We start from the raw sequence: 21,322 nt of genomic DNA on the forward strand, positions 1-21,322 counted from the left end.
CTAACATAAGCACTGAAATGGAGGGAGATAGGAGGGGTTTTATGATGATTGTCAGAACCAGGAATAAATGAAGGACCCTTTGCTCAGGGTGGTGGTGCTGTCAGCGTTCATTTTCTCCTTGGAGACAGTAACAAAGTAGCCACAGAAAAGCTTTTTAACTGTCTGACACCACTGTTCTTCCATGTATTTTGGTTGCTGATGCATGAAAAGAGCTCAAAAAGTTCGGGGAATTTTTTTCTCCCTGCCTCTTAATTCCCAGAGAAGTAAGCTTGAAAGGATATTATCAGAATAGGTTCTTTTCCTTTTAAATTTTACATTTATATACACACACATATCTATACATACGTACACACACACATATATATATATTCCCTGTAGTCATTTGTGGAAGGATTAAAATTCATATTGGATTCCTTGTTTTCTTGTGCATTTTGATTTGTTATGGTACTGTTATTTATCAGAAGTCACAATACTTTTTTTGATACAAAGACTGAGAGAGATGTTTGGCATTCATTTTTATATGAATTATATATTTTTGTTCAAATATGTTAGAACACGAAAGTAAAAATATTTTTTCTGTATAATCATTTACAATATATCTTTTCTTGTATTGCATATAAATCATAATGAGTCTGGGCCTTTAAATGTTTGAAATGAACTTATAATTCTCACAGTTGTCACTGTCTTCTGCATTGCCTGTTACATCTTGATGAAAAGGTATAGTAAAATCCACCAATATTAGTTTAATAGAACAGTGCAAGACCTGCGTGCCCTCTGGTGGAAGCGATCCTTAACAGACTAATGTAGATCAGCTTCTTTTGGCAGTGTTAAATGTCTGAACTGCAGACAGACACGCTCTCCTTTGACATACTTAGTTACTCAGTTAAGTTATGTTTCTCCATAGCAGAGTTTGTTAGCTAGTAGGAAGGAAAACTCTTCCAGTGCATTATTTTTTCACACTTTTTATTACAGTTTGAACTCTTTCATTTCTTCTTTAACCTCTTTCTTGACTTTTTAACCTTATTACTCTGCTGTAATAAAAAGAAAATTAGTTATATGTTGTGTAAAGGTATTGAAGAGCATCTCATTATTGACGCCGGTTTTATACATAGAATTTTGCTCTGTTTTTAAGGAAGTTTACAGGTCCGATACAAGCTGAGTAAGGATGGGCTCCTCATTTTCACCATTGACTCTGGAAATTTTGCCAACCGAGAGCTGCACAATGTGAAGATTAACAGAGAAGGCAGAGAGCTTGTTATTCAGGTATGCCATGGCTTATGCCGAGTGTTAAATAATACTTCATGCCACAGACAGACCCACTGATTTCAATGCCCGATCGCCAGCAGGAGGCAGAGGTTTCACATTGATCTGGTGCAACCAAAGCTGGTCAAGCAGCAGAGCAGCCCTGTGGGTTAGACCAAAGCTCCATCCAGACCCTACCTCAAAGGGTCCCCAACCATGGTGTTTTCCGTAGAGTCACCCTTCCCTTATCTCTAACAATCTGTGAATTAGGAAACACCTTAGGCCAGAAGGTCATCTGGACTGTTGGAGCGGTGCTGGGGCTTAGGGATGTCTGTGTGACCTGTAGTCCCAGAGGAAGCACACGGTGCTGCCAAAGGGATAAAAACAGCTGAGGAATGAGCACCTGGGAATGCCATTTCATTTGGGATATGTGTCTCAAGGGAGAATGTGACCCCAGCTGCCTTATACTCTCACAGAAGAGGAAAGGCTGAGGGAACGCAGGGTGCAGCCACCACGTGCGTGATGATGCGCTGTCCCTTTGCTTGAAGGAAGCCATGCTGACTGTGACAGCCTCATGAGAGATGAGAACCCTCTTCTGCCCTGTTTCCCTGCATTGCCTGTTTTTTCAAGGCAAGGAGAAAATGACCATCTTACTGGTCCTTCTGCTTTCCTTCTGAGGCTAATTATAGCAGTTCATACGACAAAAAAAAAAAAAAAAAAATTGGCTAGATCTGGGCAGCAGTCATTTAATAGGGAAGTGCGGCAGAGTCTAAAGAGAAGAAGCCATGTGTTGAAGAATAGAATGAGGAGGAGACAGAAGCACAGGGAGCACCACAGTTTTTCTTTCCTCTACAGTTTCCATTTCTGGGTAGTAAAATGATAACACAGTTAGCACGCAACTACAGTGGGTAGGCCTGATTATCTAGGAAGGAGGCCTATGCTAAAAGCCAAGATTTTCCTCAAGTACCACTCTTGCATTGTCTGCTGCACTGCGGTTTTCTTCTATGCAGAACTAATTCTTCACAATTCATTTCTAGAGAGGCCTCCTTTGAGTGTACTCTGAAGTGACTAGACATGGATTTGGGGAAGCAGGGGATTTCAGTGTCAAACATTTTAAGCTTTTCTGCAGAGGGGAAGTTTCTTCAAAGCCCTTTATATGACTATTCTGGTGTACCTTTCAGCTTCTCATGCTAAAATCAAAGCACATGCACTTTCCTATCTTTAGAAACTGAATCACGCTTGGGGGCAGAATTGACTGATTTGCAGCTGAGAGCATTCCCAGAAGTCTGCAGCACAGAGAGATCTAGGGGTGTCTACGTGCTGTTGTAATGAACTAATTTTATTGACCTCTTCCAGGTTGATCAAGTTCTCAAACTCAAACACAACTTTTCTGAAATTGATTTTAAGGCCATCAAATCGCTCACCTTGGGCAAGGTCACAGGTAGGTTTTACTAAAAATATTCGTGATTTATCAGTTACAGTGCTGGAGTTAACCTGTACTGTGTGTTGCATTTTTAATAGGACTGGGGTTTTGTTTGGCTGATTTAGCTGTAAGGGTTGGTCTGACCATTCCAGTACTCCTATTTGCCTGACATCAGTGCAAAAATTTGGCAGCTTTAATTGTTTGCACTGATAGCAATATTAACTTCTCCCATTTCTCCCTCCAGTAAAGTGATTCATACTGCCTGGGTGGCTGCACAGGGTAGCATCTTAGCCTAATACCATTTTGCTGACTACAACTTGCTCCTCTCAAGCCATGTCTGTTTCCTAATGATAAGAACAGCAGCACTGTGAGCCTTCATCCTCTCTACCCTTTTTACACTCCCAGTCCTTTTCCATTTGAATTCTGCAAGGAATATTTATATTACATATATCACTGAGGCCACAATTCTGCATGCTCCGTACGTGGACCTTCTTCATCTTTACCTTTCCACACTACAAAGCCATTACAAGACCAGGAAAACTGCCAGAAATTTGGAAAGTAGAACTCCTCTATTTTGTTGTCAAGTATGTTATATTACTTTATATAAAAGAGCCTTATTCATTCCCAGTAAGATTCTAAATACTTCCTTAGTTACAGACATTTTAGTCCTTTGTTAGAATTGTCAGGCTTGATATGGAGGTTTCACTATTACAATCTTGTATGTTTTATTAATGGCACCTAAGGCCTGCGGGATTGGTAGCTGGACAGAAACACCAGACATCATCTAGTGTCTACTTGTGCAATATAATTGTATATAATGACATCAGTGCATTCTGCATCATGTTTTACTAAGTAGATTAAGGGCAGGAACTGATTTTCCTCTTAATTATAACTAATGTTTGTTCAGAGTGCAGCAGTCTTCCAAGCCTTTGTGGACAGGTTTGGGTACCTGACACTTTTCAGCCCAAGTCAGAGCTAAGCTAAAAATCTCATTTTGTCAACAGTCAGCTGTAGTGCTTAAAATCTAAAAGAACATTGCTCATCATGACCTCTACCTAAAGCTCCAGCTATAGATACCAAATCAATAAACCAAGGCTTTTCTAACCAGCAAGATGGAACATAGCACAAAGACCTTCAAACATGTAGCCAGCAAGCTGACAAGATGCAGCTCGGCATCATGGAGAGAAACTAGATTTAGTCACAAAAACAAGATTAACTTTACAAGTACAAGGTTGTTGCAAAGCCAAAAAGCCCAGATGTATCTCCAGAGGTCTGGCATTCAGTTCCACTGAACACCACAAACTTGTCTCCAGACAGCTTTTAATGGATATATCCTTCTGTTATTTCTCTCTTGCCCCAGTGTTTTTCGTGATTTTGTTTTAGTAATAGTAATAATAATAATAGCAATAGTTCATTTTCTGTAATGACGCTAAAGCCATAAACTTGGCCATCCAGATGGTGCAAGATCTTATTGCCGTACCAGGAATCACACAATGCATCCCAGCAAGTCACTTTAATTCCAGCGTAATCCTAATTCTGGTTTCTTCTTCATATGTTAAGTGAATTTCCACAGACTTTTTCTTCTATGTCAGGATTTCATTTTCCGGGTTTTATCCCACAACTGTGGCTGTGCTGAGTCCTTGTGCTCTCACAGAATCACAAATCCCCTGAGTCTTCTCCTCTCCAGAATGAACAGTCCCAGCTCTCTCAAGCCTCTCCTCATATGAAAGATGCTCCAGTCCCTTAATCATCTTTGCAGCCCTTCACTGGACTCACTCCACTAGGTCCATGTCTGTCTGCCACTGGGGATGCCAGAACTGGAACCAGCACTCCAGTAGTGTTACATCCATGCAGAGTGCGGGGGGAGGATCACCTCCTCATGTCTGCTGGCAGTGCTCTTCCCAAGGCAACCCTGGATGCCAGGATGTCATTGGCTGCCTTTGCTGCATGGGCACATTTCTGGCTTATGGTCAGCTTGTTGTCCACTGGGACCCCCATATCTTTCTCTGCAAAGCTGCCAGCTGGTCAGCCCCAGCCAGTGTTGGTAGATGGGATTATTCCTAACCCAAGTGCAAATCTTTGCATTTCCTTTGTTGAACTTCATGAGGTTCCTGGTTTCCCATTTCTTCAGCTTGTCAATGTCCCTCTGATGGTGGCCCGGCCATCTGGTCTGCCAACTGCTCCTCCCAATTTTGTATTGTCTCCAAACTTACTCAGTTTGTGCACTGTTCCATGCTGGCAAACCCCCCCCCAGAAATCCCTACTGCTACAAAGTGAAGAGTATTGCCTTGTTGTATCAAGAGGAGAGCTGGACTTTGTCATTTTAGGAATGTAGAACTTACATAAATATGTCCATTCATCATTTATACTATTATATGGGTAAAATGTTGACTATAGCTTCTTTTAATGATTCACCAGAAGGTGAATGCTGCTGACCTAAACTAATATCCTCCAATTTCTTCCTTGTCATTGTCATCCCCTCAGCAAAGCATAAACTTCCAGAGGCATGTGATGCTTCGAACTAGACCTCAACTTCCTGTAGTATTTGTTTTGGATGCCGCTGGGATTTAGGTACCTAAAGGCATTCGTTAGGACCATTTAAGTGTCTGCTGAAACAGAACCGTATAGAAAAACTCTGTTCTACGTGTCCTACATATCCATGCTACACTTTTCTGAAAATTTGTGTATCCTCTTCTTTCCTGTCACACCACTGCTCATTTGCCTGCTCTAACAGCCTGTTCCTGGCTGCTTAACTAGATGATTATAACACCTTCTTTCTCGACTCTACCATTCATTTCCCACTGGCTGAGAAACCTCAGAGCTTCTAGCAGGACATCATAAAAGATTGAAACCTCTTCCTCACTGGATTTTCTTATGATAACCATTTTAGCACAGCTGGAACTCTTGAAAAGCACACTTCTATACAATGACCAGTTTTTAAATAATAGTGCTTCCCACCCCCAGCCCAATTACACTTCCTCTAGTCAAAAGCTACTTAAACGCTGATATTTTTTTCTGCTTTTGAAATCTGCTATATTTTCCAATGGCTGCCCTACACCCACCTCTGAATTCCAGGGGAAAAAACCTCCGTTTAAGGCAGAGGGGGCTCACCTGGATTTCAAAACATAGCAACACTCACTCTGCCACAGACTGCTTGAATGACCTTGGGCAAGCCCTTTATGTGCAGATATAAAGGCAAGCAGGCATTTTATTCCCACTGGAACCAGTCTGAGCTTTACTATCTCTGTTCTCTATCAGTAAAGCATGGATAATAGAACATCCCTACATCAGAGGGATACTAGGAGGATAAAAGCATTAAAGGCTGTGACTGTTCAGATCCACAGTAATGGGGCCATATAGCTGCCTTAGAAAGATCAATCTAAATATAAGTGTGGTTTTGAAGACAAGGGAGTAAAAAGAAGCAGCATTCAAGTAGCCAACAGTGGTCTGTTGAATTCATCTTCACAGTGTCCAACAGCAATAGAGAAATATTATCCTGTAGTTTGTTGTCATTTTTACTTCACAAATATAAAGGCAAGACACAAAAGGACCTATCCGAAGCTCATCAGTATCAATGGGAGTTTTTCCATGGACTTTAGTGAGTACTGGATTCAGGCCCCAAGTGGGTCATACAGTTTATGGCAAAGCCTCAGTGAAATCTTAACCAGAGTCCCAGTTCATTTACTTTAAGTACTCCTTGCAGAGATCATACTGCTGTATTTAACCACATGAGCTCTACTGGCAATCTGACCTAACTGTGAAGCTGGCTCCGCTTTGAACAAGGGATTGAACTGTATGACCTTCAGAGGTGTCTTTCAACTTAAATTATTCTGTAACTCTCTGATCTCAGAGACACATTTGCATATGGTTAGGTCTTGTCTAGAAAAAGCTGCTATCCCAATGGAAAATATAATTTATTTGTTTTGGGTTGACCTTAATGAATCTTTGAAACCTTCTTATTGTGCCCCAACATGTCTAAATACTTCACCATAATAATCTCTGATGCAAAATAATCTCTGATGCAGAGAAGTGAATCTCATTGTCTGCGTATTTGCTTCTAAGCAATTTAATATACTAACTGCGTAGCGATACCAGAGTAAAAGGGTAGCATTGAAAGGGGTTCAAGAGTATTCTGAAGAAAAAGATGGCAAAGATTTCCTTAGCTTCTATTAATGTTGACCTAACTTGTGTCTTCAAAGTGATGAATTAGCACACACACTGGTGATGTAAAGAACTGTGTAGTCTAGCACATGCTCATGATATCTTTTATCTCTAAAAGCCTGAGCTAAAACACACTCAAGTTGTAGGAGTCTTTCCAATGAATCATTCGGCTTTGATGTAAAGTGTACATAGAAGAAAGTTTATCTAGAAAGTAATTTTCTTAAAATCATTATATAGGTGCAGTATGATTCTTACGATTTATAAAATAGCTTTACTTATTAAAACTCCACAAGAAGAAAATGAGATCTATACACTGAAGAGATCGCAGAGCAATTCATCCAAGAATGATATTATATTGGGGGGACATGATAACAGAATAATTAAATCAATAGGGGTAAGTTGGCATTAACTGAGATACAAAAGCTTCCCTAAAGAAGTATCTCCTTTTAGAGAGTTTCTATAGAAAATACTTAAGTCCATTTTTTTGGTGGATTTTTTTAAGCTCACAAGATCACAATTTGCTCGAGAAATTTAAAGTCACAGTGTCGGGATATCATACTCTAGCATTTTAAACAGTTCAGCAGTGGCTGCAAGAGATATTGACTGGAGTCTTCTGGCTGTTGCAAAGGTCTTTACTGCAGATTCGTCTTGCCCATTTCTTAGAAGGAACATAGGCCCAGAAAAGCATTTCTTGGGTGCATTATTGGTCTAAATTTTTTTTTTCTCCTAGCAGCCTAGAAAATCATTAAAGGAAATGGAAATGACTACTTAGGATAAAAGAGGAGAGAGAGGCATTTGGGACCAAGATGGCAGCAGTTAAAATAGGTAAACTTTGGCGACCCCAGGCACTTCAAGCTATCCAAGGTCTAAGCCAATAATGTGATCATGTGTCTCTCAAAGAGACCAAATCTATTCAGATTCTTTCCCCAGCAATATCATTTACCATATGATCATAACACCATGCTTAAATCCCCATTTTCTTGATGATAATACTGCCTAAATAAGCGTCCATGGTCATCTACTTCTATCCAGAAATTTTATTTTTAGTCTGAATTCTTGCTATTTGGGTTGATTTTAGCTATCTGCTCCTGAGAAAACCATGTATCATTTTGCACATCATCTCTCCATCTTCTTGCATACTTTCTTCTTCTGGATTATATTTTGAGCCCATGCAAAATCACATCAGATGGCTGTGTTGTGAAAGATTAGGATTCAAATGTCAGAAACTGTGACATGTAACAAATTTCGTATTGCAACTCAAAGCGGTGCTTCATTTTCAATGACAAACTGTCTTTAAGAAAACATACTAAATGCATGTCTGAAATTATCTCCGCTAAGCCTAATGAAACAAAAATTCTCAAATGTTCCACTTGGCAAAAAATGCTCAATTGCTGGCAAGCAAATCCTGGTCCGTTCTGCTCGTTCCTAAGAAAACTTGTAGAGGAAAAGTACCTTTACTTTGCTCTTGCTGTCCCTTGCTTTTTCAGAAGTGTCTTGGAGGTGCATTAAATGCCTGGAGCCTGTCTCCTGTTCAAGTTCATCCTTTTCTTAAGCAAGAGCCAAAATGGTTGAGCTCAAGGATTCTAATCAGGAAAAATGTCTGTGGTGTTCACTCTGCTGTCTTTGTAGCAGGCTTACACCAGGAAATCAGATTATTCCAAACATGCCTTTTTGTGAGTCCAAGTCTAATCCAAGATATGCTTTCTGCCCTTTCTAAATTAATGATTAGAATTAGCAGTGTTTACTGATGTTGTTGAAGGACATAGCATATTTTTTGAGGTAGCTACATAGTACCTGCTAGTCAACTCTACTTTTCTGAGACAGGTGCAGTGTGGAGATTTAAGTTTCTAAGGGATGTGAAATTAATGTTTAGAAAGAAAGAACAAAAAGATATTGGATGATGTTTATGGTCCCATTTTTCACAGTGATATCCTTACAAAAAAGGTCTTTTGAGCCACTCTCCCTATAAAATAACACTTTTGATTTCTCTTTGATTTCAGCTGTCATATTAGTAATCATTTACCATGTCAATTTGCTGATACATTGGTGAGCAGCTTAGTGCTTGGTCCTAGAGAATTCTGGCAGAATTCTGTTTATGATGAAAACTACTTCCCCATTACTGAGATATTAAGACTTAAAATTACTTCATTTAAGATCTTAAACCAAGTCTGTTGTATATGGCAGAGGTGCACAAAGAAACAGCAGTAGAACAGGATGTCTGTTTTGGTGAATAGGAATGAATCAGCAGATAAATTATGTTGATACAATCAATAAGGTTTTAAAAATACAACTACATGTTAGATCTAATCCTCAGTGTCACAGAAAGCCATTACCAATACATGGAAAACAGGAAAGCAAAACCAACACAAAACTTACTGAGCTGTGACATTGAAAGCAGCTTCCAGGGAGCAGCTGGAGGACCCAGCAAGAAGTCAGACCAGCTTATGCACAGCTCAGCAGACAAAGCTTAAAAAGTACTTCCTAAAAATATGGCTAAACTTAAGTTGCGGGGAATGAACAGTTAAATTACGCAAAAGCTGAAAAAGATTGCCTTCTCACCTCCCATGTAGAAAACATCCAAAGTAGCTCAGTCTCCAGTACCGAGAACAGAAACACAACGCTAAGATGTCAGAAGATCAAACCAAGCCATCAGCAGCAATTCAGTGTGACTTTCCAGGCCAAATGCATGGAAAGATTCACAGCGTTACCAGGTCAGAGGAGGGCCACTGACGTTTCAATATGACCTTGCTTCAACACAGACCTTGGAACTTCACTGAGTTGCTTCTCTGAGCACCATGTCACGTAACGCAGATATCTTTTGGAAAAACATTTTCTCGTGATTTAAAGACTTCAAGTGATGGAGTGGCCTTTAATAAGCCTTTCACAGAGGCAATCATATCGTAATCACGGATTTATGTTATCCACTCAAGAATTCAGAGGGCAGCACAAGTTCACATCCAAGTTGTGCAGGTCTTTCAGTGAGAACAGTGAAAACCCCACTTTCTGAAAGACGTAAGACATGCACCTAAAGCCATATAATAAAGCAAACAGTATCTGTGCACATGGGATTTTCACCAGAGAAGTCTGGGGTTGTTCTTTGTTTGTTCTTTGATTTCTTTTTTTTTCAAATTTCAAAGCCTCTCAAGAAAAAAATCTCCTAGTTCTCATTCATGCAAAGCTTACTTTGACAAAAGACTCCTGGAATTGGCCCTTAATTTGACTGTTTAAAAAAGCCTTCAAAAATACTGTATCTTAGACTTCTCAAACTACTGTACCATGAAGAAAGAATTCATTATTTCTTAGGCTTTACCTTTTGCACATTGGGGCAGAACAGAGCAATTTAGATTGCCTGATGCCTAAAAGATACCAACAAATCCACCTTTTGTGTCAGAGCTAAGAAAACAGGGAAGGCTGAGAGTAGGAATGTTTACAAAGGGTTTTGTAAATTCAACAAAGATGGCAAATACCATAAATCAGTCTTTTAGTTTTATATAAGTCTTCTTGCAGAAACTTGGACACAATTCTTTGTCTGTTTTATAACACCCCTGCCAAAATCTCATTAAAAACCTGAATGCAGCCAATTCCTACACACTTTGAGAAGGGTAAATGTGAACCTCTGTAAGGCTACAGTTCTTTCAGTGGCAAAGCCTCACTGTTTCCCTTCCCATCTCTCATTCTCACCGTTACTCACAGCCCATAGACTGTCCCCATGACAGCTCTGCAGCCAGAGCATCTCTCCTGCAAAGACCCCTTGGAGAGCAAGCTCACGCCGTGCCTTGCTTTACTCAGAAACAGCCAAACGCTTCCACATTATACTTCCATGAAGACATTCAAACATAATTAGAAGTCTTCTCAGCTAATTCCCTCTGACTGCGTGACATAACAGTCACAGATCTTGAGCACCAAAGTAATGTGTGATTCGAGCTAGTTTTGAGATTTCTCTGTATTTTCTTATATTTAAAAGAAGTTTATGTAATTCGGGTATCAATGTCAGCTATAACAGAAGGTCTACTTTTTTCCTAAATCCTTTTGACTGAGAGCATGTAAAATCTTTGTACTTGAATGACAGTGGAAAAAATTGACCTTATATTAAAGTTTACCATCTCACTCTTTCACGCTTTGAAAATAAACTTGAAAAACTGGGAATCCTTATTTTCCAATGTCAAATATTTCCAAAACTTTCAGTGCTAGAAATTTTTTCATTAGCAGGTAATTTTTAAGACTTTGAATAACTTTTGATACTGTGTATGTGTGCATTTGTGGGGTTTTTTTCTTGTTTGATTGACCTAGATATAAGGCGCATCATGTTACAGACCTCTGAGCAGTATGAATTTCAGTTTCTGGAAAGTAAATAAATGAGAGCTTGGAGGAAAGGGAAGATGGCTTCATTGTCCTTCACTGACTTTCCCAATCTTTGATATTAAAACATTTGGAACTAAATAAAAAACACTTATCTTTGAATTGGCTTTCTCTTTGTGAAATTTAAATGAACACAGACCGACAGATAAGTTAATTGCACTATCTCATCTTCAGGCTGAAAAAAAGCATGGAGATATTGGTTTTGGTTGTGATTTAGATCAAAAGAGGTATAGTTTTGCTTTTTATTTTATTAGTGGAATAGGGCTAGCAGAGTAAGAGCTTGGCTCATAACTAGGAGGACTCCTAGGAACTCTGGTTATAAAAATGTTGTAATGTGATTAGGTGGATTAGAAAAGTAAGTTGAAAAATAAACTCTTGAAGAAGAGTGGAAGCCTATATTAGCAAGCCATTCAATATTAGGCCACATGAAGCATTGTATAATAGGCAATAGAGAGCAGACTCCTTCATTAAAAGAGTGGAGAAGGTAGAATGCCTTGAAGATATGGTCCATATCTGTGAAACTGATGTTGTTAACAGATGCAAAAAAAAAGTTAAACAGCATCATCCCCAAGATCCTGTGATATTCAGTGTTGCTATTTTTACTGTTTTTTATTATTATTATTGTTATTGCCATGGCTAGCACCTATAATGTGTTAGATTTTGTCCAGACAGCAGAGAAAATGGATGAGGAAAGAAGCACAGTGCAGGCTTTTATGTTCAAGCCAGCTTGATTCAATGTAAGTAGCGTTGTAGAGGAAGGACCGGGGATGGGAACCTTATGGGTCAGGCCAGAGAGAATTTGTAGGCTGCTAAAGGAGAACTTGAACAGTTGAGATTGGATGAAGAGAAGTAAAGGGGGTGGGTAAGGCAAAAAAGGATTAATTTTTTTATATGCCTTTCTAAACCAGATAATTCCTATAGTGTTTTTGTGTTGTACTGCAGAGAGTTTGTCACTGGACCCTGAAGTTTCAAAAGCAAATGCCTATGGTTTCACTGGCTGCCTGTCCTCTGTTCAGTACAACCACATTGCTCCCCTGAAAGCTGCCCTACGCCATCCCAGTGTTGCTCCCGTGACTGTCAAAGGTTCCTTGACTGAATCCAGCTGTGCGTCCATAATGGAAGCTGATGTGAACACAGTAACCACAATATATTCCTCATCAGGTATGTCCTGCTAAGAGGGGAATGGGGAATTTAAAAGATACTGTAGAGTGAGGTTTCCTTCCTTTTTGCTGTAATGCAATTGTGATTGTATAAATATTGGAACTGGAAAGTTGCCTTTTCCCTCATAAATAGGAGTGTTGAGGATGGGCGTTAGGATTAGCCAAGGCCCTATTGTACTAAAACAGTTTTCAGACTAAGTTCCTGGATTGCCTAAAACATGCCTAGAACAAACAAAAAAGTCCCAAAGCCATAATGGAGACAGCATTGGAAGTATGATTATGCACCTGATTTGCCATTCCTGTCCACTTTAGATAGCTCCAGTGCTGCAGATCTCAAAGGAGAACATAAATGTTACACAGATTTCCTATCCCAGTGGTGATCAGCAAGAGGAGTCATACAACAAACAAGTCGAATTTGTTCCCACCCTAGCAGAAACGAACAAAACCTCCTTGTACAAACCCCTCGACACATGGGCGTGACTTCCATTGAATGCTTGTACTTTATTCTCTCGGGCTAAAGAGAAGGAGCGCTACTTGAGCGGTACCAGTAAGATGATCCCAATAGTTCATTTATCTTTTGCAATCCTGAAACTGTCCTCTGGGAATCTTAAGTATTTTGCATATGTGAATTTGTATGCAGAGAAGGAAACTCAGAGCAGCTGGGAGTGTTGTCACCAGGAATGGGGCAATCAAGTTGCTGCTTTAGTCACCAGTGGATGTGGCAGAATTCTTAATGACCAGAAAGAGGTACAAATTAAGGGCTATTTTTTGCCCCTTGACCTATGAAGCCACTTTCTCTTTACTGATAGCTGGTAAAACTCTGGTTTAGATCATAATATGATTCCTTTGACATTTGTACTTGCATCAAATCCCCATTTCCTGCAGCTTCTGCCTAAGATATTCAGCAGAAAACAAACGATGCTATTAGCATTCTGCATAGGCAAAAAGGCTGCTGATTACTCTGTGGAGAAGTGGCTGCCAGTGTCTGTGCTTCTCCCCACCCGCCAACTTTCTTCTCACCGCCCAGAGTTGTCTAAGGTATCTGATGCACAGAAGAAATGTGTCTTGTAAATACTGAATGGGCAATGATACTGAAAATATGAACTCCGTGCCCTGTGATCTGTCACCTTGGGGATCTAATTTTTCTAAAGAGTTTAGAGAGCAGTAAAACCTGAGGCTCAGAAATGCAGGACAGAACACAGAGCAGGGTGGACTTAAATATTTAAAGCTTACAATCAGTTGCACTCTATTGTCAAGGTTAAGCACTGTTACGTCAGAAATGCAGAATTATTATAAAAGCTCATCCCTGTCTTTGCCACTCTGTGCTTTAAAATATGATTTCCTCTCAATATGTTGAATTAACTGACACTACTGCCTCTCTATTCACACTGGATTTGATTAAAGCCTCAATAAGATCTTTAGAAAAAGTTAGTTCTGAAGACCTCATGTCTTTATATGCTGTAGTAAGAGCACTGGGTGGTAGATTCTTGTTAAAAAAAAATTCCGATTTATAGCAAATTATACTTAGTATAGATGTACTTGAGAATTACATTTATACATGGAAAAGACACATTTTAAGAAATAAAAAGAAGACAGAGTTAAGGATTAACATTCAAATTTAGTGCTCATATCTCAACTCATCAGTTCCCAATTTCTCATTATTGAGTGTCTGAGAAGAAAAATAGAACTTCAAAGTTGACTGTACATGTCTGTGTCGATTTTATAATGTACAGATACAACAAAAAAGCCCTCTAGGAAATTTCTCTTTAACTGTGTGAAAAAAGCTTCCTATATTTATAACTTGAAAACAATTGAAGCTCTTTCCTTCAGAGAGGAATACTTGTCTTCAAGAAAGTTTCCTAGCAGACAGATATGGAATAAAATCCATTCACTCAGGCTCAGTTATCCATACACACCCTTTCTGATTAGGAAACACAAAATGAAATGTGACTTACTGTGGTTTTGATATTTAACAAAGATCTGCAAATCACCTTCTTCCATGCTGAGGCACATGTAGAGGTTTTGGTATTCTGGACTCTACACTGATGGCATAGAGATAATGGACTTTTACTATGCCTTTTTTTTTTTTTTTTTTTTAAATATATATTAAAATACTGTAAATGCCAGAGCAGACTCAGCTGTGTGAATGGTGGAGTCTTGAGCTGTCTACCCCAGTGGAAGAGCATGTCTTTGCATTTAAACTAAAAAAATGCCAAGGACTTTCATAAGTCAGAAACTACATTGAAAAATTTTGCTTCTGAAAGGCAGCTTAAACAGTGCAAGTCCCTGTCTCACTGTGCTAGTTGTGCTGGACCTGATATTTCCAAACAAGGAGGAACTGTCCAGGGATGTGCCAGGATAGCCTTGACTGTAGCAACTGTGAGATGGTGGAGTTCGGGATCCTAAGAAGAAGGAAAAAAAGCAGAAAGCATGACTGCAGACTTCAGAAGAACAACATTTGACCTGGTCATGGACTTGCTTGGAAGAATCCCACAGGATACAGCCTTGGTGAGAAGAGGAGTCCAGGAGAGCTGGTTAAAGGATTACCTCCTCCAAGATCAAGAATGGTCCATCCCAACAAGCAGGAAGTCTAGCAAAGATGATAGGAGGCCCAGAGAGGTTGTGAAGTCTTCATCCTTGGATATATTCAAAACTCAAATGGATACAGCCCTGAGAAACTTGCTGTAATAAACTGATGATTTCCAGAGGGGCCTTCTGACCTCAGTGATGCTTCCAACCTCAGTGATTCGCATTGTAATGTCATCAGTTATATCTAAAAGGAGGAGGATATCCTATTAAGGTCTCATATGAGGCACAGTATTGCTTTTCCTTGGCTTCAGAGTTTACTGTGTTCCCACTGGAGCTGGTTCTGCTGTCACATGCCATCTGCTCCGCTGTAACAAACCCTCCTCTCCTTGTATCCTTATTTTATTTCTCAGGCAAAACATAATTCTTAAGACCTATATCTGTTGGCATCCATTGTGAAACTGATCTCCAACATTTGTTCTGTGCTTAAATTCTGTGTAACAGTCACCAAAAAATAGTGGAGCTTTAACAGCATTTAGTGTCAGATGTTACATAATCTTTTAGGCATGAATGATGTCTTATATAATTTTTGAGGTAGAAATTTAATTTCATGCTTTTTTCATACATAGTTAATAGTCTTTCATGGCTCTATTTGACTAATACCGTGCACCAGATAGCAGCCGGAGATTTTTCTCCAGTACAGGAGGATTGATGTTTAACAGATGTGAATTTTTATTGTAACAGATTTCACTGGTGCCAGCTGAGGGGTGAGGTAGAAAAAATCTCACCTAAATTCCCATATCTGAAAGTTAAATCATCTTGAGTCTAAATAGTAATTACTCCCCTCTTCTAGTTTGTGGAAAGAAATAGACAAATCACATTTTCATTCTTTGACAGCCATCTTAGGGTATAAAGTATCTGTAGGTTCTTTTGTCCTCTGTTTGACTAAATAAAAAGAGCCTAAATTACTAGTTTTAATTTATATAACTAACTCTGAGATACTGAAAAATAAAGGAGATGAACCTACCCATGATGTACAAAATTATGAGCAACCTTGATCTAACTTTGAATTTGTCCCTGCTTTGAGCTTAGACTCAAAGGCTTGATATTAGGCTAAATAACCTCCAGATTTCCTTTCCAATGTAACCTTTTCTATGATGCTATCTGTATTTATGTGTAAACCAACAATTTTTATCCCCATTCCAGTTCTACAAACATAGTCAATGAGACAAAGCATTGCCGTGACTATTTGTTTCTTGGCAACATCACTATAGGCACCCGATATCCAAGCAAGGGGCCTCTTGTAAATAGGTCTCAACCTGAGTGTCCACATCTATAATTGGCAATTACCATTCATATTGATAATGGATGTACTGGAGGTGTTCAGCTGGACCCAGAAGTCCCTTTTGTGCCTGTAGCTCAGTCAATGAATTGCAGATATGGGGAACCCCTGATGTGTTTGGTGAGAAATTCTTCCATCCATAAAACTAGCAGTAGAGTTGCATCTTTTAAAACATGAAAGTCTCTTCGAGGCTGATGCCTTCTGCACATTTTTGGGGCTGTTATCAGTGATGTAGAGAATAAGGAAAAAGTGCCCCCTTTAAGAACCTAAACAACCCAAAGCCACCATCATTACAAACTCAGCACCTCCTGATACACAAATATGAAATCGTTGCTTGTTTCAATAAAAAACATCTTCTTGGGCAATGAGACACCAAAATGTAGCTGAGACAGCTTACTAAGGCAAGGATGTTCAATTACAATAAACCTCGCAACATCGAATTTCTCAGTTAGGCTTCCAGCTCTTGCGTTGGAAAAATCAGCTTGGCAAAGCAGTATAATATATAACAGAGACAGACATCTGTAACTCCCATGTACATCCTCTGAATGATAGCCTGGAGGCTTGTAAAGGAGAGAAACGCAGATAGGAGTCTCGTCAAAGGAGAGGGTGAGCTGAAAGGGGAAAAAAAAAAGTGAAGGTGCAGAAAAACTGGATTCAGCTAGCAGTACAAAACACAGCATCTTCTGAAACATGCAGGACTAAAGTGGGTACACTGCTGTAACTCAACTGACTTCTGGGAGGGCTTGACCTCTCAGGTTTGGATCCAGATTTGAAACTGCCAGCATGTAGACTGGCCTAGTGTTTCGACAGTAGTCATTTATAAATAGAGTACAAGAGAGCTCCAACACTGAAGAGCATTTAATATAGGAATTCATTTTTGACTCCTCTGTTTTGAATCCAATTTAACCACTGCATTTCTGCAATGGAGAGAAAAACATCCCTTCCAAGAAGCTGTCCCAAGCAGAGACTGCTTCTCTTTCTGGTATTGAATTTGGCTTTTATATCTGCATCTACAAACATAGGTCAGGTCTAAACGTGTCTAGCCTTCCTTTCCTTCTGCTTCTACCTGATATTGTTTCTTAGGTATCAAAAAAAAGCTCTGGCTGAGAAAAGCTCCCAATGGGCTATTTAGTTCAAATGTCTCTCTGATTCCTCTACTGATAAACTGAGACAACACTTTCAGATGTTAGTGTGAGCCTTCCTGTTTCCTTTTAAATATACCCTTAACAGACTTTGCTCCTGAAGATATAGAAGAAAATTGTCCTGTGCAAGCTAACTTTATTTTTCAGAGAGCTTTCTGGTTTGATTCTCCAATCCCCCAAATCACATCTTTTGAAAACAGATTAGAATTCATGAGGGTAAGAGGACACTTCTGTCTAAGCCACAAGAAAATGAATATAGTTGATACAGAAAGTAAGTCTTGTTTTGTTTAACCAACTGCAGATCCTTTTGGGAAGACAGATGAAAGGGAGCCTCTCACCAATGCAGTCAGAAGCGATTCAGCCGTGATTGGAGGTAACTTCATTTTTAAAGATTACAATTGAAAAATAATTCTGTTAAGGTAAGCATCTAGAGTACTTTAAATCTGGGCCCCATAAAATCCAGTTCAAGTTTTTTGTAACCTACTGCAGGTCTAGTATTTGCTGTATTTATTAGCACATATCTGTATCAAGCTGCCTAGATAGGCACCTGCATTATGGATGAAGCCAGTAGTGCTGGCATGTGATGTTGGATATCACTGAAAAAAAGGCATGGATTGTCAAGAACTTGAGTCTTCTAGAATATAACCACCTGCTTGAGCAGGGGAGTTGGACAAGATGAACTCCAGAGGTCACTTCCAACCTTAACCATTCTCTGATTCCATGTTACTCTGTGATCTAAGACCCAACTAATTAGTAACTGTTTCACACACCACTCTGATTAGACCCTCAACACGGTATTGACATATCGCATATTTCTTGAGCTCTCTCTTTGCAAGCTGGTGGCGTAGTGGAACTCGCTAGGTCATATGGAAGCATTTATATACTAGGGAAAGTTGTCCTTATAGCTCCATGTATGGTTTTCATTTTCCTTTAACAAACTGGAAGGCAATTTATCTCTGTTTGTTTTATAGGATGCCATGTAGGGAGCTGCCTTTGATAATATCTAGAAGCTATAAACCAAAGAGTACAAGGCTCATGCAAGGTTTCCAGAGATAACACAGAAGAAAATATGACAGAGCAGGAATTTGTATGGGCATACAGATCTAGTTTTTTAAAAACAAACACACTGACCGAACTTTACTTCCAGTGAAAGCAGAATTTGACTGAAATAAGGTCAATTACATCAATGCTTGCTGCTTTAAGTCTTACTTAAGGTGACAAAATAGAAATAAAAACTACCAGGGAGGGTATGATAGAGGCAGATGATTGTGTACAGACCGAGATGAACTGGTCTATCGTATCCGGTAGCTGTTGTACATTGGTAATGTATTTTTTAGGTAATCGGGGGTTTTGTTTTGGTTTTACTCTTTCTATCCTTCCTTTTTTACCCCTCTTCAGGTGTAATAGCAGTTGTGATATTCATCATCTTTTGCATCATTGCCATCATGAGCAGATTCCTCTATCAGCACAAACAAGCACATCGAAGTAGCCAGACAAAGGAGAAGGAATACCCGGAAAACCTCGAGAGCTCCTTTAAAGCTGACATTGACTTGCAGAACACAGTGAGCGAGTGCAAACGGGAGTATTTCATCTGAGGGACAATGCAATTTATTCTTACTCTAACTCCCCTAACCGTCCTTCCTTTATTCCTTTCTTCCTTCCTTTTTTCTTTTTGTATTTTTTTTTTAAACATTCATTTTTTTGCTACCTTCTTTTTCATTTGGAAAAGACCGCCCTGCACAGGAAACACTGACAACAATCACAGTGCCTCATTCTCTGCACAAGAACCTGGCAGTCACAGTTTACTTCTGTAGCTCAAGAGACCTGTTATCCCACCCCACACAAAATAAGATCCACATGTACACCTGGTTTCTGCTTTGGGTTCCTGGATGTTTCAAAGTCCCTAAATTTATTTGTGTTTTTCTCTGGAGCCATTTAATTCATCACTTTTACACTAGAGCTGGACTATATAAAGTAGAGGTAAAGTAGCTGAATACGTAGCTCTACAGATACTGGGACAGGATAGAGGGAAAGAATGAGACCAAAACATCTGATTTATTTTACAGGCTCATTTACAACAATCATGAAGAACTGGCCAAATTCTCAAATGCTATGAATTGATATATATCTATTGATTTCAATGGTGTTACATTAATTTATACCAGTTGAGAAGCTGGTATGAGGTAAGGAAAAATAAAACTGTCCTCATTAAGCTCCTTCCCCCAACCTCCTGTCCTTTTACTGTAACTTTTAGGCTTACCAGTACTTTTCCAACAATATATGTATCAACAATAAATGTCATTCCTGTGCACCTCTTTCACCTCCATCTCATAAGGCTGGCTATGTAGACCCAACATACTCTAGCATAACCCTAGCTGAAGCATGGAAAATAGTAGCTTGAATCTCCAAGGGGTTTAGGAAGCTGCTAGGACTTAGGTGCTCTATATTTGTCTGAAACATTAGAAATGCAGCATATACCTGTTCATGCCATATGGAGGATTATCACGCGCTGAGGTTAAACACTGTTGCCTCTGTGGCAAAGAAAAAGTACATAGAAAAGAAAAAACAAAAATAGTTCAATCTTAAACATGAGTCACACCTTCTGCCAGTTCTAAAAAAAAAGAAAGAAATCCAACTACTCAAAAAAAAAAGCCCACCCCAAAACTGCATGAAAGATTGACTGGTATTTCCTGTTTGTAGAAATTGGAATATGTTCTCCAAAGCTAAATAGAGAGAGGTCTAATGTCATATCTAAAAAGGTTAATATTTTATCAACCCTGTTTACAAGGAAGAACATTAGGGAAACAAGTTAAAAGAGATCCCAAATACTCTACTTCAGTCTTCTCTCCTGTATTTTTAAAGTCTTCTGTCCTTTCCTGATTGGGAACAATACTGAAGATTCAAACCCTGCCCATTTCACTCGTGCTGCATGGTTTCAGTGTGAGCGTGAAAAACCTTCTTTTCGGTTACAGGCATCCTAAGGTTAAGAAATGGAGAAGTCCCACCAAGGGAGGTTTTTCACACCCTGCTTGTGTCTGCGTGACATAACTGCCTTCGCAGGGCTTCTTGAAGAGTTTGTAGAATTTGCTGTCAGACTTGAAGGTTTCTGACAGGAGTCAGAATCTGGCAGCTAAGACCAAAAAAATTTTTATTGCAGTACTCTTGATAAGAATTAATTCAAGGCAATTAATTGTGCAGCTGCCTCTTTCTTTGACCCCTGCACCCTTCTGCAGACATCCTGGGGTTTCCGCATGGTGACCTTTTTTACACGGATTAAAATGAAGGAATCACAGTATGAGGTAATAACCCACAGCAAACTAGAGATGAGGTTACACCTGCAACAGGTGCTTTTTTCCAGGCAGTGCGTTGCAAAGTTATGTAGCTTTTTTTTTTTGATGGGAGGAGGGAACAGAAAAATAAAAATAAATAAATGACAGTTTGGATCTGGTTATTCTTCACCATTTCTTTTGGAAGATTTTATGAGAAGTTACGTCTGCTGAAGACAAAGCAATCTTGGAATGATATCATGAAGAGGAATATGTGAGGCCAGCCCCATAACCAGAACTCTAACTGAGCAAGTTTATAAAGCCATTTATATTGAAATTAGTATTGGTGCCATTCTTCCTTGACCGTGTTCGACAACAGCCCTTTTGCCTCATGCTGGCTGTTTGCATGATACATGATTACCTGAGAGTGTTTCTGCATGATGAGATGTGTGACGATGGACTCATTAGCTGTGTTCCCTTTACGTTGCTTTATCTTTTTCAGTGAAATCCTGGCAAATCAATTCTCTTTTTCCCTCCCTCCCTCCCTCCCTCCCTCCCTCCCTCCCTCCCTCCCTCCCTCCCTCCCTCCCTTCCTTCCTTCCTTCCTTCCTTCCTTCCTTCCTTCCTTCCTTCCTTCCTTCCTTCCTTCCTTCCTTCCTTCCTTCCTTCCTTCCTTCCTTCCTTCCTTCCTTCCTTCCTTC

At 39.5% G+C, this 21,322-nt stretch overlaps 1 protein-coding gene across 7 annotated transcripts in view; it reads left to right on the forward strand.

Annotated features, from left to right (window-relative positions):
- The window catches only part of CNTNAP5 (contactin associated protein family member 5), a 299,942-nt gene that overhangs the window by 272,229 nt on the left and 6,391 nt on the right, over positions 1–21,322 (forward strand). For 4 of the 7 annotated variants that reach the window (XR_008577724.1, XR_008577725.1, XM_054830600.1 and 1 more), the window contains 5 exons: positions 1,133–1,263; positions 2,599–2,683; positions 12,128–12,346; positions 17,657–17,728; positions 18,754–18,917. Coding sequence is in view for 4 of the 7 variants with exons in the window: in XM_054830600.1 (XP_054686575.1) it covers positions 1,133–1,263; positions 2,599–2,683; positions 12,128–12,346; positions 17,657–17,728; positions 18,754–18,917 (671 nt within the window). In the remaining 3 variants the exon portion in view is untranslated. Of the gene's footprint in view, positions 1–1,132; positions 1,264–2,598; positions 2,684–12,127; positions 12,347–17,656; positions 17,729–18,753; positions 21,318–21,322 lie in introns of those variants that run through there. The other 3 variants (XR_008577726.1, XM_054830601.1, XM_054830602.1) reach the window with 3 other exon arrangements.

Source organism: Grus americana, chromosome 6 (genome assembly GCF_028858705.1).
Source record: "Grus americana isolate bGruAme1 chromosome 6, bGruAme1.mat, whole genome shotgun sequence".
NCBI lineage: Eukaryota > Metazoa > Chordata > Aves > Gruiformes > Gruidae > Grus > Grus americana.